Source organism: Triticum aestivum, chromosome 4B (genome assembly GCF_018294505.1).
Source record: "Triticum aestivum cultivar Chinese Spring chromosome 4B, IWGSC CS RefSeq v2.1, whole genome shotgun sequence".
NCBI lineage: Eukaryota > Viridiplantae > Streptophyta > Magnoliopsida > Poales > Poaceae > Triticum > Triticum aestivum.
The window spans coordinates 490,597,313-490,610,492 of record NC_057804.1 but is presented as its reverse complement, the minus strand read 5'-3'; the positions used below and the strand labels follow the sequence as shown (position 1 = coordinate 490,610,492).

At 45.1% G+C, this 13,180-nt stretch overlaps 1 protein-coding gene across 1 annotated transcript; it reads right to left on the bottom strand.

Annotated features, from left to right (window-relative positions):
- Nucleotides 1–1,912: 1,912 nt before the first annotated feature.
- On the bottom strand, nt 1,913–3,490 carry LOC123092889 (homeobox-leucine zipper protein HOX19; the record flags this gene model as incomplete). Its single annotated transcript, XM_044514737.1, is given in 3 exon segments — nt 1,913–2,003; nt 2,321–2,400; nt 2,724–3,490. Coding segments are annotated over 3 exon segments (579 nt in total), but the record flags the coding sequence as incomplete, so codon positions are not given.
- Between the last annotated feature and the right edge of the window lie 9,690 nt (nt 3,491–13,180).

The window sequence follows — 13,180 nt, the reverse complement described above, 5'->3', positions numbered from 1 at the left end:
GGGGTGACAGTAGCATGATGGAAGTGCCAACTCGTTAGGTTGTTGTGGCGAGGCAGATGCTGGCGGTTAAGCTTGAATTATAGGGCAACACACGAGTGGTGAGCGACGGATTGGACAAGGAAGAAAAGGCGTGAGGACAAAGAAGGTTGGAAGGCCGATGGATCCAGGCGGGGTGAATCGACAAAGTGAGCAAAGAAAAAATGAGGCAACTGTTTTATATGTTCCCTTTTGGGTCTGCCTAGAGCTTAGTCGACTGAGACTTAACCAAGTTTCAGTTGAGTGATGTCACCGCATTTGTGGTGCTACGAACGACATGGTTGGATGCTGCAACTCGTGGTGCAACATGCTGCAAATGGCAACAACATGCGTTTGTGGCCAACAATGATAGGCGATGTAATCGATGAGCCTCAATGTTGCATACATCAATGGCGGAAACTGCGAGTGATGAGATGACGTGTTGCGAGCAATGAGGGCAAATATTATGACCGATGAGATGACATGCTGCAACCAACACCTACGGACGCTGCGACCGACGAGATAAAGTGTTGCGAGGGCTGTTGGATGGTGCCCCGTCTAGCATGAATCTCCGCGCAAAGATCCAATGGCTAAGCAATCAACTAAACTTGATTATGTCTCAGTCAACTGAGTTTTACCAAACCCTTTCCCTTTGACGTGTCACTTCTTGCGAGCTCGCTCAATCCATATGCATAGAGAAATCAAGGCAGAAGATCAAGAGTCATGGTGTTTTTTTTTCTGGTTACCTAGTAATTACTCAACAATCTAACTGAAAACGACATCTGATGGATGATGAGGCAGAAACCGTACGTCATTAATTACCAGGCAATACCACGAGCTTCTTTCTAGTCAAATCAGAGTGGTCGTGTGAAAATTGGCCTGGTTAACCAGGTTGGGGTTACAACTTACAACGGTGTAATTAACATAACTGAACAGATGGTTAAGCAAGAGCAGAAGAGAGGCTAAGCTTTCCCATTAACAATTAAATGAACCAGCAAAGGCGAAAGCAACCGGGACGCAAAGTAAAGTTTAAGGCCCGACAAGCACAATCATTGAAACGTATATGCATATAAAAAAAGTCAGAAAGGTATACACATTACACACGTACGCACCCGACAGCAAGAGCCTCTCTCTAGCCCTCTCTCATGTCATCATCCAAACACTGCCTGACACGACTAGGAATTAGTTCATCACAGCGGCGGCTTAACCTATTATCTCCTCTCCGATAATCAGCTTTTGAACACAAAAAGGCAGAGAAGCCAACCAAAAGGAGAGGTCCACGGTTACATGCACGCACAAGAATATACAATGGCCGGCCGCTTCGAGTACTAGCTACAAAGCTACTACGGCTGGATGTTTGACTACCTATCGTCTATGGATTGCGCCTATGATTGATGGATGGATTAGCTAAACTGAACAAGATTCGGGACTAAACCCCCAGACCAAGAAATGGCAAAAGTAGGAGGATCATGTCCATGTCCATGTCCTGCAGCTGGCTGCAAGGATCATATGTTACTTGCGACGTGAGGTATTAGCTATGGCGGCCACTGCTACTTACTCGTAGCTAGCTATGGCGGTGGTGCTGATCGATGTTGATGAGCGTCGTGTATGTACGCGCGGTCCGGTGGAGCGCAGATCAGCAGGCGGCGGAGTGGGTAAAGGGGTTGAAGAAGTGGTGGGTGGCGGCCTTGGGCCTGTCGGGGTCGACCTTGCCGGCGGCGGTGGCGGCGGTTCCGCCGAGGCGCTCGCAGGACGGGCAGATGGTCAGCGTGGCGGCCGGCAGCTGCATGTAAAACGGCGCCGGAGGGGCCGCGGCGGAGGACGGCGTCCCGGGGTGTTGGCTGGCGTTGTTGGGCGGTGGCGGCGGGGCGAACTTGATGGCGCGGAGCTCCTGCAGCTCCCGCTGCAGCCGGCGGTTCTCCTCGGTGAGCGTCTCGCAGCAGCGCTTCAGGAACTCGCAGTCCACCTCCGTCTGCTTCAGCTTCGTCCTGCATGCACGTGTAACACGGGATCCAACGTTAGCTATACAAAAAGTTCACCGCCAGAACTGAAACAACCCGTAATTTTAGGCAGAGGGTTCCGCTAATTTTTCATGCATGCATGGACGTAAAAGAAAATGAATTGAGATAGGAGTGCAAGTGCAACACACAAAAATGATTGCCCGTGTATTTTTTAATTTTTTGAGAAGATGAAGAGGTGTATAATACAAGGATTAATTGTTTCAAGTCAGCTCTAGCAGGAGACTGTAAGCTGGAGTGGCAATATCATATAGACATATACTCGCGTATAATACAAGGTTACTAACCTGGCTCTTCTGTTCTGGAACCAGACTTCCACCTGCCTTGGCCTGAGGTTTAGCTGCTTGGCTAAAGCCACTTTCTGCTTCTGCTCAAATCCAAAAAGGACACCCAAAAAAAAGCTGTTCAGTAACTCATTTTTATTTTTGATTCAGTAGCTCATACTCCCTCCGTCCGGAAATACTTGTCATCAAAATGAATAAAAAAGAGGTATCTAGAATACCATAGATCAAGAAAGTAAACCAGATTTGTCGATTTTGCTTGTATGCATGTGTACGCGCGCGCAAAAATGGAGAAGATCTCAGCAGATGATAGATGATGCATGTTAGGTATCCGCGGCTATCTATCGGCGGTGAATCGATTCGAACGTGACTAGTACGCATGCGTACGTAGCACGTACAACGTACGTACCGGGTTGAGGGTGCTGTGCTCCTTGAAGCGGTCCTCCAGGAGCGCGGACTGCTCCTTGGTGAGCCTCAGCTTCTTCCGCGTGCTGCCGTCGTCGTCCTCCTCGGCGCCGGCCGCCGTGGACGACACCATCTCGCCCAGGTCCGCCTCCTCCGCGCGCTCCCTCTTCACCGCGCCCCCCACTGACATGGACGACACGCCGCCGGACGCGGTGCTGGTCATGGTGGTGTCTTCCGGCATGCTGAGGGTCAGCGACGGCTCCAGCGACGGCGCCGCCTCCCACAGGGTCAGCCGGCTGCTGCTGTTGTTGCCGCGGTGCGCCGACGACGACCCGTCGCCTCCGCCTCGGCCCCCTCCGCCCAGGGACAGTCCCAGCGCCAGGCCGGCGTCGTGGACCTCCTCCTGCGCCATGGCGTGTCGCACAAATCGGCAGAGCCAATGGTCTCTAGCTAGCTTGACCCAAGAATCAGCAAACTATCTTGTCTATCTGCGCTGCCTTGCCAGGCGCCGACTTGAATCCTCTCGCAAGTCTTGCAGGGTGTCGCGGAAGTGTATTCACGCGTCTGTGTAGGAGAGGAGAGGAGAGGGGTGGGGAGGAAGGTAGGAATGAGTGAGGGGAATGAATTGGTTGAGGCCGAGGGGTTGAGAATATTTGAGGAGGAAGAGGAGCGAGGGAGGGAGGTGTGGAGCCGCCCGGGGGGGACAAGGCGATGCAAACCCACATCACACGGGCGTACGCGCACGCGCACTCGACACTTGCGAATGTTTGACAAGCCCAGCAGGCAGCAGGGAGATCGACCCCTCGCGTCGGGAGGGTCCAGACTCCACAGACCAGAGTGCCGTGCTGCGCCCTCCCTCTCTCTCTCTCTCCCTCCCTGCGCGTGTTCCCTCCTGCAGATCTGCATATTTTTCATCCTGTTCTCAACAGCCAGCCATCGCTGCTGCTCAAAAGCCCGGTTTTTCTTTTAGGTTTTTCTCGTGCTGCTGTTATGGATGATTAGGGGTGCCGCGTGGACGCGCGTGTGTAAAGGGGCCGGCAATATTAGAAGCCGCACGCACACATCAGTCTCGCTTGGCCCCTTGTGCCCACACGCATGCATGTAGGCATTACAAAAGGTGAGACATGCAGCAGATCCTCCGTTTCTTTTTTGCTTGCTACTACTACGAGTCTGTTCTGTTCACCGAGGGTGGGCGCGTTCTAGATCAGTTAGGTACGCACGTACTCCCTCCGTTCCGAATTACTTGTCTTAGATTTGTCTAGATACGGATGTATCTAGCATTAAAATAAGTCTAGATACATCCGTATCTAGACAAATCCAAGACAAGTAATTCGAAACGGAGGGAGTACGTGTATAGATGATAGACTCGTCCGTTCAGGTACGGACACATCCACATCCCGCTTTGGTTCTAGTAGAAGAAGTATTTCACATGATGATCATGCATGGCTCGATAATTGTTAGGTATTTGCACAAATGATTGTGATGGAGATGGATGCGGTTGTGGAAAAAATATTGCGACTCATCATGCACCCACCCAACCATATGAACCACCTTCCCTTCCCTACGTATGCGCTCATTTACTAGACGTGTAGTTGGCCGGCCTGCCCTGGTGTGTGTGTGTGTGTGTGGTTTCTTCCCGATCCCTGGTTACTTTCCTTGATCACCATCAAGTGCTACTACTGGTATGGACTTTTTCTGCAACCTGGCTACCCTCCCAATTCCATGTAGCTAGCTTAGGTCTTGTTGGCTGGCCTCTAGCCCCCGGCCTTTCCCTCGCCACCTTCCTGCTTTCCACATAGGACATGAGCGCGCCCCTGGACCGGAAACTGACCTCTTTTGCGCGGTGTGGGGCAGGGCTGCTGCCTCATCCTGTGACATCTTTCTCAATGATAGGCCTGGAGTGAGTTCACATTGCATCCGTCCATCAGTCTTTCTCATCTCTTGCTTGCTAACCAGGGCGTTGTGGCTAACCAGGCTGGGGAGAATTAATTGTGGCACGACTTTCTTCCTCGATTCTACTGGCGCTTCCACTGTTTTCTTGGTTGGTTTACGTTCCTTTTTGTGTGTTGCACATCATCACATGGCCTGCCTTGTCATATACAGTAGTAGAGGGGAGTTGGAAAACAATAGAGGAATTAATCACGCAATTCCGATTACTCAGAAACTCCCAGTTTGAAATTAAGATCAAACGCACTTTATTAGTTCATAGGCAGAAATGGCATGGACCAGCATCGCGACCAACATTCATGGTGGATATATCATCGTCGTGTACAAATTAGGATACGCCCGCACCTCGCATGCCTACGTAATGCATGCGTGCCAAACGTCGAAACCATCAGGATTGCACCATGATCAGTTCGCTGTTGCACGCCACACAAGTCGGATTCTCCTTTGAATGATTGAAACTTGAAGGACACTGGGTCACTGCACATTGATTGAGGGCTACCATGCCATCGATCCTTGACGGCCACACATGAGATGTTGGCGGTGTTCTCTTTCCCTCTCCACGGCCTCCATGGCTTCATGCATGCATATACTATGCATCTGTGCATGGGGGAAATGAGCGAGCTGCCGTTGCATTTGGATGGGGGTTCCCTCCCATTGCCTGGCATTTGCGTAGGCAGGAGAAGAATCGCCGGGGGCGCTTCCAATTGGCCACAGTGTCTGGCTCACAAGGGGAAAAAGCTGGTGACGTGGGGCCTAGCACTCTGCTGGATATCGGTGCCTCGATCAGTCCGGGATTTCTTTCTCGGAGAGGTTGCTTTGGGCGCTAGCCGCGCGTATGGCCTTCTTCCCTCACTTTTGACAATGAATTTCGATGTGGCCAGCTGCTCCTCCTACAATCTGATAGAGGGATGGGGTGCATGATGAGATGTGTTATTGAAGAACTTAAAGAGTAGTACCATGAAATGGGGTTCTCTTTCAATGATCAGTTAGGGCGCAATGATCAGACTCGTGACGACCAACCACCCGCCGTTAACCAAACTGTGTACGATTGCTGTTAGTGGTCAAATCGTAATAAACCAAATAACTGTGGGAACCGATTGCTGATGTCCACTGCCAACCGCAAAAACCATCTCCAAAATGCATGAGCAGAGTCTCCAATCAGCATGAATCACGTTTAAAAGATACCCTAAGGCGGCTCCTCACATGCCGAGTTTGGCTACTGATCCAGTTGCAAGGCTGCCTTGAAGGCGTGGGTATTCGTACAATGCCACGCTTTCAAGAGGAAGAAACTAGTAGTGGTACAGAAGTACAGAACCTCACGCATATCATCCATGAGATCGAGCAACGACACACGTTGGATCACACTAATTAAAAACATGCATCACTTCTAGATGTTTGAGTTTTTTTTTTCCCAGTCGACGCAAGAGATTAATTGACCGATAACACCAAATTATTTTGGTTCCCCAGAAAAAAAGTGTTCACCTCAAAGTTTCAACACTGGCCGTGACCAGATCATTAAGCGCCATGGCCGTGCCTCCGCTGCTTGCTCTTTTTGTCGGGAGAGCGAGAACACCGAGCACATCCTCTCTGATTGTGGTTGAATGTTCCCTGGAACCCGACTAGCATAGATGATCTACTCCCCTTGTAAACAAATATAAGAGCGTTTAGATCACTACTTTACCTTTTATTCCGGGCCTGCGTGCGTTGGTTTGATTGTGCTAATGTGTACTTGACTTGCATGCTGTTAACTTCGCAACATCTTGCACTGTTTGTTTGAGTACTAGCTGTCATGGTTTTATTTATAAAGTTGGTCTGCTGCCTTTTCCCTATGAAAGTGTCAACACTGAAACTTTATGTTGTTGAAGACTGATTTTTCTACACGTAGGTACATTGCATCCGTGATGAACAAAAATCATAAAAAATAGCAAAACAAATCAGAAAATTCCGTAACTTTGTGCTTCGGTATGACCAAATGTTTTAGGTGCTTGCAAAAATTTGGTTGCCAAATGACATTCGAGGAATTCTGTAAAAAAAATAACAAAAATAGAAGCTTTCGATGCAAAACTACCATCTGGCCCTCAACTTAATTATGAGTATGACAGGGCGTCATCTTCTTGTAGCGAGAGTTTCACTTGAAACATCATGGACAAACAAATAAAGGACTTTACGTCTCAGCTCTCGACAACGATACTTGCAGCCGGTGAGCTAGAGGTAAGAGAAAGCGGACCATTATATTGCAAATCACTGCAAAGAGGAAAAAGACTGAGATCCAGTGACTTGCCCATGGTAGCTAGGTCACCCCGTAACATGTCCGTTGGGTTAAAAATAGACAACCCAAATCATGCACAAGTAGATATAGTCGATCTAGGGATGTAAGTAGCAAATAAATGGCGTCCACAATCCTGTTTAGTTAGTTTTTGCTAGTTTGATAGTTTATTTTCCTCAAACAAACAAAAAAACCTTTTTAAACTATCATATCATAAGTGGACTTTAAACGGGACCCGTTGACATCCCTAAGTCGATCCAACATACAGAACCTCACATTTCACGTGATCGAGTAGTCATCGTGGTGCCGTTGCTTCGGTTCCGTGGATGTCCGCTTAGCTTTGTTCTTGCAGATGTATTGCGATAGCTACCTTAAATAGAAAAAAGGTGTGCTTGTCACCCATTTACTTGTGGAAACACAGTGAAGATTAGTGTGGCAAGTTAGGTTTGATCTGACAGGTACTTCTGATCTGTGGGGACCAAAACGTGGAGGACTTTGGATGTGGAAATTAGTTACCACTCCACTTGTTAACGTTTCATCATCACTTTTCACCTTTCAAGATTCTACGCCACAAGTAAAACAAATATCTTATCAAGTCTTTGGGAGATTCGTGGGTATCATTACTGAAGTAGGCGTGCAACAACGACAATTACAGTTGAGGATGATTGCTCTGACAAATGCCCGTTCATCTTGCAGTTCATCAAGAGGGGCATCGCATGATATTCTCTTTTTCCTATGAACTTGCATCCAAGGATATTCGAAGCTACTCCCTCCGTTTAGAATTACTTGTCTCGAAAATGGATGTATCTAGAATTAAAATACGTCTAGATACATCCATTTCTGCGACAAGTAATTCCGAACGGAGAAAGTACCAGTTAAGTGACTCGTGTAGCACTCAGAACTGTTCATCCATGCACAATTACAGAATGAAAAAATAATATTATTCTGGTTTTCTATTTTCTTTATACAAATTCCTTTAGCAAATGGTTCAACTTTGTTGATTTACTAAACGAATTGTACGTGAACCAACAAATCGGAATAAAATGGAAGATAAATTCCAAGATAAATTTAAAATAAAATCATGGCTCTTTAACTAAACTACAGGAGACAGACTAATCCTGGATATTTTTACAGCATCTTTAGCCACATACCTCTAATTCAACCCCTCAAACGCGTGCGGACGTGCCCGGTCAGTGACCAGCCGTGTCCGTTTTAAGCCCCTATTTGTCCATCCGTGCAGCCACTTTCTTTCTCATATGTCCGGTCAATTACATGTGATTGGTGAAGATGAAGAGAGAGAAAGAAAAGAATGAATAAAGAAAAAGAAAAAGGTGGTCCGGGGTGGGGCCACGTCCTACGTTGCGGATTGATCGGGTACGCCCGGGCGTGTCCGGGAGCCCTCATATCCTCCCCATATTTGAGATGGATATGAGGGTTTGCGAACAACCGAGACATATAGGAAGGATATGAGGGGTCCGATTAGGTCAATTTTGCTAATTTTTACTTCTCTCTCTTGTGCGGTTAGTGGTCCGCATGCACGCCCGATCAATATGAGCAGTCAGGCTGTAGATGCTCTAAGAGGGCACATGAACCACCACTACATTATAAGAACTTAATATTGTCGTCAAATATGTTGTGGCTTGGGGTACAACCCTTGCAAGGGATATTGTCGAAGCATCGTCGCTGTAATATCGTCACGAAACAAAACCGACAACACACAAAAATAAACAGACAAACTCATGACTAATACATACTCGAGACCATTATTGTTGTCACTGCCACAAAGATAGGCCAAAACATCGAGAGGACAATTAGCCGAATTAGAGCCGATAATCTACCGGAAGAAGAAACTACATGTTTACTGGAGTTGATTATATCTAAGCCTGTCTACTAGAATTGAAAGGAAAAGTGAAGAAAAAACATAGGATGGAAAGTTTCATATGGTACTACTATTCATGCATTTGGTTCAAAGGAATGGAGCAAAGGACAACTTTAGGATTTGTTCCTCTAGTGTCTCCTTGAAAGAAAAACCATAGGAATCTTAATATCCACTTGTTTCAAATTCATATTCATGAAGCACAAGACTAAGAGATAGTAGCATAATAGCATTATAACCGTACATTTTCTTGTGGTTTGACTTAATCTCACTATGCTTCTTTGCATCCTGTGATCTTCCAATTTTGTGAACCAAACACCTAGATTGACAGAAATCCTATGTTTTTAAATTCTCTGTTTTGCACGTGCATTCCTATCCTATTCCTATGTATTTCCAATCCCTGCATTGTTAGAATCCTCAAATTTAAACAAGCCCTTACCCAATTACTTTTGTTACAGATATGTGTCAAAGAAAACCTTGTGTGGTTTGTCCCGCTCCTACTGTGTTGTGTTCCATCCCAGCTCAGGTGCTCCAACAACGGAATGGTTCACCACAGCAGGGATCCGCCCTCCAGACTGTCTTTCACCGCCTCAGATCTTCTTCCCCGCCCCCGACAGCCACGACAACTGCATTACATCATCAACCGAGCAGATGACCATGAGGACTACACGGGTCCGCAAGAGAGGCCGCACTCTTTCGTGTCTGGTTACGTTATGCATCGCTTAATATTACATGCTACTTTATCGTCATGTTCACCGATTAGACTCTGAGTCAGCTCCAAAATAATGCTCAAACTTGAGTTTTTAAATGGTTGTGGGGTACATATCGGGGCCGCAATCAATAGTATCTATCTACTATCTGGTTAATCTCTGGTGTCTACTATGAGTTTCATGTTGGGTGGAAAACAAACAGTGAAGAAGCCATTATCTGTATTTTTTAACTGAAGCCATTATCTGCCTGCTATCATTGGTTTTGGGTTTATCCCCAGGTTGCTATCATCACTCTGGATTTCTGCATGCACTCCTTATATAATCTCACTATGTTTTATTCCTATGCATGTCAGTTATTATACACAATGGAACTGAACATGTAGAGCAAAATAGATGAGCCTTGCATGGCAATAAAATTTCATGCAGACATCCCTCCATGGTGGGCACAAAGGCAGCCCCCTCCATCCATTTCATATTGTAATCAAGAGGAAGACAACTATTCTGAGGGGGATTCAGAAGGAGAAGACCACTCCTATTTACCCCCTAAGGTCTTCGCTCTAACTTGGCATGCTGATGTTGGTAATATCATGCATATGGTGCCTTGCATTGCTTACTTTATACATTAAATATGTCATCTGCTTAGTTTAGACATGCCTTGCGTGAATGCCATCTGTTTAGTTTCTTTATCGTATATGTGAATTATGCAACACCATCTTGTTTAGCCAGACATCATATATGTGAATTTTGCAATGCCATCCTGCTTAGCCAGTAATCTTATATGTGAATTATATCATGCCATCCTTTTTTCCCACTATGTATTACATTTGTCAACAATGTTAGTACATTCAAGTACTCTTCATGTGCATTAGCCATTTGACACGGTGATGGAAAATTCTGGAGTGAAAACAAGGTCTTCAGAGCAGACTATGCTATGTGACGAAGCGCATATCTCGCTGGTTACTGATAGCTCCTCAGAGGAGGATTCAGAGACAGATGACCAGTCCTATCCCCCCCCCACCCCCGAGGTGTATGCTCTAACTTGGCAGGGTTATGTTGCTCATATCATGGGTATGGTGTCTTGCATTGCTATGCCATTTGCTTAGTTTAGACATGCTTTGTGTGAATGCCACATGTTTAGTGTCTAATTACCATATATGTGAATTATGCAATGCCATCTTGTTGCAAGACATTATATATGTGAATTATGCAATGCTATCTTGTTGCAAGGCATTATATATGTGAATTATGCAATGCCATGTTGTTTAACCAATCATCATATATGTGAATTATATCATGCTATCCTTTTTTTGTATTACGTGTTCCATTTGTCGACAACGTTTGTATATTCAACTACTCTTCCTGTGCATTAGCCATTTGAAGCGGTGATGGAAGTATATATATCTGGAGTGAAAACAAGGTATTTAGAGCAGACAATGCTACCTACTGAAGCAGACATCTTGCTGGTTACAGATAGCTCCTTAGAGGAGGATTCAGAGACACATGACCAATCATATTTCCCCCTGAGGTCTATGCTCACACTTGGCAGGGTTATATTACTCATGTCATGCATGTTGTCTTGCATTGTTTAGTTTTTACATCATATATGCGATTGCCATATGTTTACTTGCTTATTATATAAATCATATATTTGAATTATATCATGCCATCATGTTTACATAGACAACATCTATCTGAATTTTGGCATGCGAGCCCATTTGATAAAGACATCATATAGGCGGCATGTATGTGAATTATGGCATGCCAACCTATTTAATAAATACATTATATAGTTATATCATGTCATCCTGTTTACATAGTCATCATATTTTGAACTATGTCTTTCCATCCTTTTTAGTTAGCCATCATATATGTGAAATTGTGTCATGCTATCCTGTTTAGTTAGCCATCATATATGTGAAATTGTGTCATGCTATCCTGTTTGGTTAGACAACATAAATGTGAATTATTTCATGCCTCTTTTATTCCCCACTATCCATTGCACTTGTCTATCATAAAATGTCTGTACATTTAATTACTTTTCTTGTTTATCAACCATTTGAATTGGAAAGGGTGATGGCAGTATCTAAGGGAGTAACAACACGGTCTTCAGAAAAGATAGTGCTCCAGTCGATGCAGATAGAACCATGGTTGTACTTGCCCAAGAACCAGCCCCACCACACATAACCCAGACTCTCGCAGATTGTGCCCCTACCCAGTTGGACAAAGAACCATCTACACCCCTTCTAACCCCTACACCAGCAGATAGTAACCCAGTTCCAGTTGACACAATACTGTCTCCACCACAAAGCACCCAAACACGAGCAGTTAGTAAGGGAACTGCACTGCCCAAAGCATGAGGACCACCACTCTGAATCCCAACTCTACGCTTTAAGCGGAAGAAGAATTTTTCTCAGGTCAGGTTCTGTAGCTATGGTTCATACTCCTTTGCTCTTGCATCACTGTATTTACTCATACCAACTATTTTCAAATTTGAAGGATGGAATTGAAACTCCAATGGTGCAATAGGTATGTTTTAAACCTGTTTCTTTAAATGGTTTGTTGTTGTAACTTGATCTATGTTGATTTCAGTTTCAATTGAATAAACAATTATGTTCTCATGTCATGCACATTACAAGTGTTGTTATTGCTCTGTAGTTTCCCACGCATATATTCTGTCTATTCTGCTTTGTCTTAAACAGATATTATTTGAACTGTGTCTCTATCTTGATTTGGCCACAAAAACTAGAATGATATAGACCATACAATGGCCATGGTACACACATATATATATATATGTTTGTTTCATGCTGTTATCCTGTCCACTTTACTACTGAACTGATTTACCAAAATGAGTTTCATATACAACATGGTAAACCTGTGATGTGTCTGCTTGTTTCTTCTTTAGAATGCGGACGAAATATTGGAGAAGTGTATCCGAGTATGCAATGGTAAAGGAAGTAATGAAGATAAGGTTCAAGATAGCGAGACATCCCTGTTGATCTCCAAGAAAGCTGATGAAAACTATCTTGACGACAGTGAGACAACCCAAAAGTCATGTCTTAATGCAGTGTTCGAGTTACTGGCCACTACTGTTGGCACAAGCTCTTCAAACTCGCTGCCTGAATCACTTCGGCTACTTCAGTCTCAGCTACAAGCTTAAAAGCATCAGTCAGCTGTGCTGCGGCAAGAAGTCAAAGGACTGAGGAAGTCCCTGCAGAATTTAGATGCATACTTTCTGGTGCAACAGCAAGCGCTCGAGGATTTAAGCGCCAAACAAGAGAAAGTTAATAGGCTTGCTAAGCATCTTTCCAGCATTATGGGTACCTAGGATATTGTTTCTTGAGATCTTCTGAAGTGGTTTCAGTTCTGGACTTGTTTTGCTGCAGGCTGTATTTGCACTGGTCGCCAACTTTGACAACCAGTGTATGTAATATGCTGCTTTGTTCCCTATATTTGCATTGGTGGCGAACTTTGATGCCCAGTGGATGTATTATGTGTAATAGCCGTGATAGCCTAGCGTAAGTTGCTTGCTTATTTATTTCCTTGTTGTCTTCTTTATTTGTTTGCTTGTAGTCAGTGCAGTTCCTTTTCCATGGTTTGCTAGTGGCCGCAGTAACCTAGTTTTTAAAACTAGGCCACAATAACCATGGGCTACATATTTA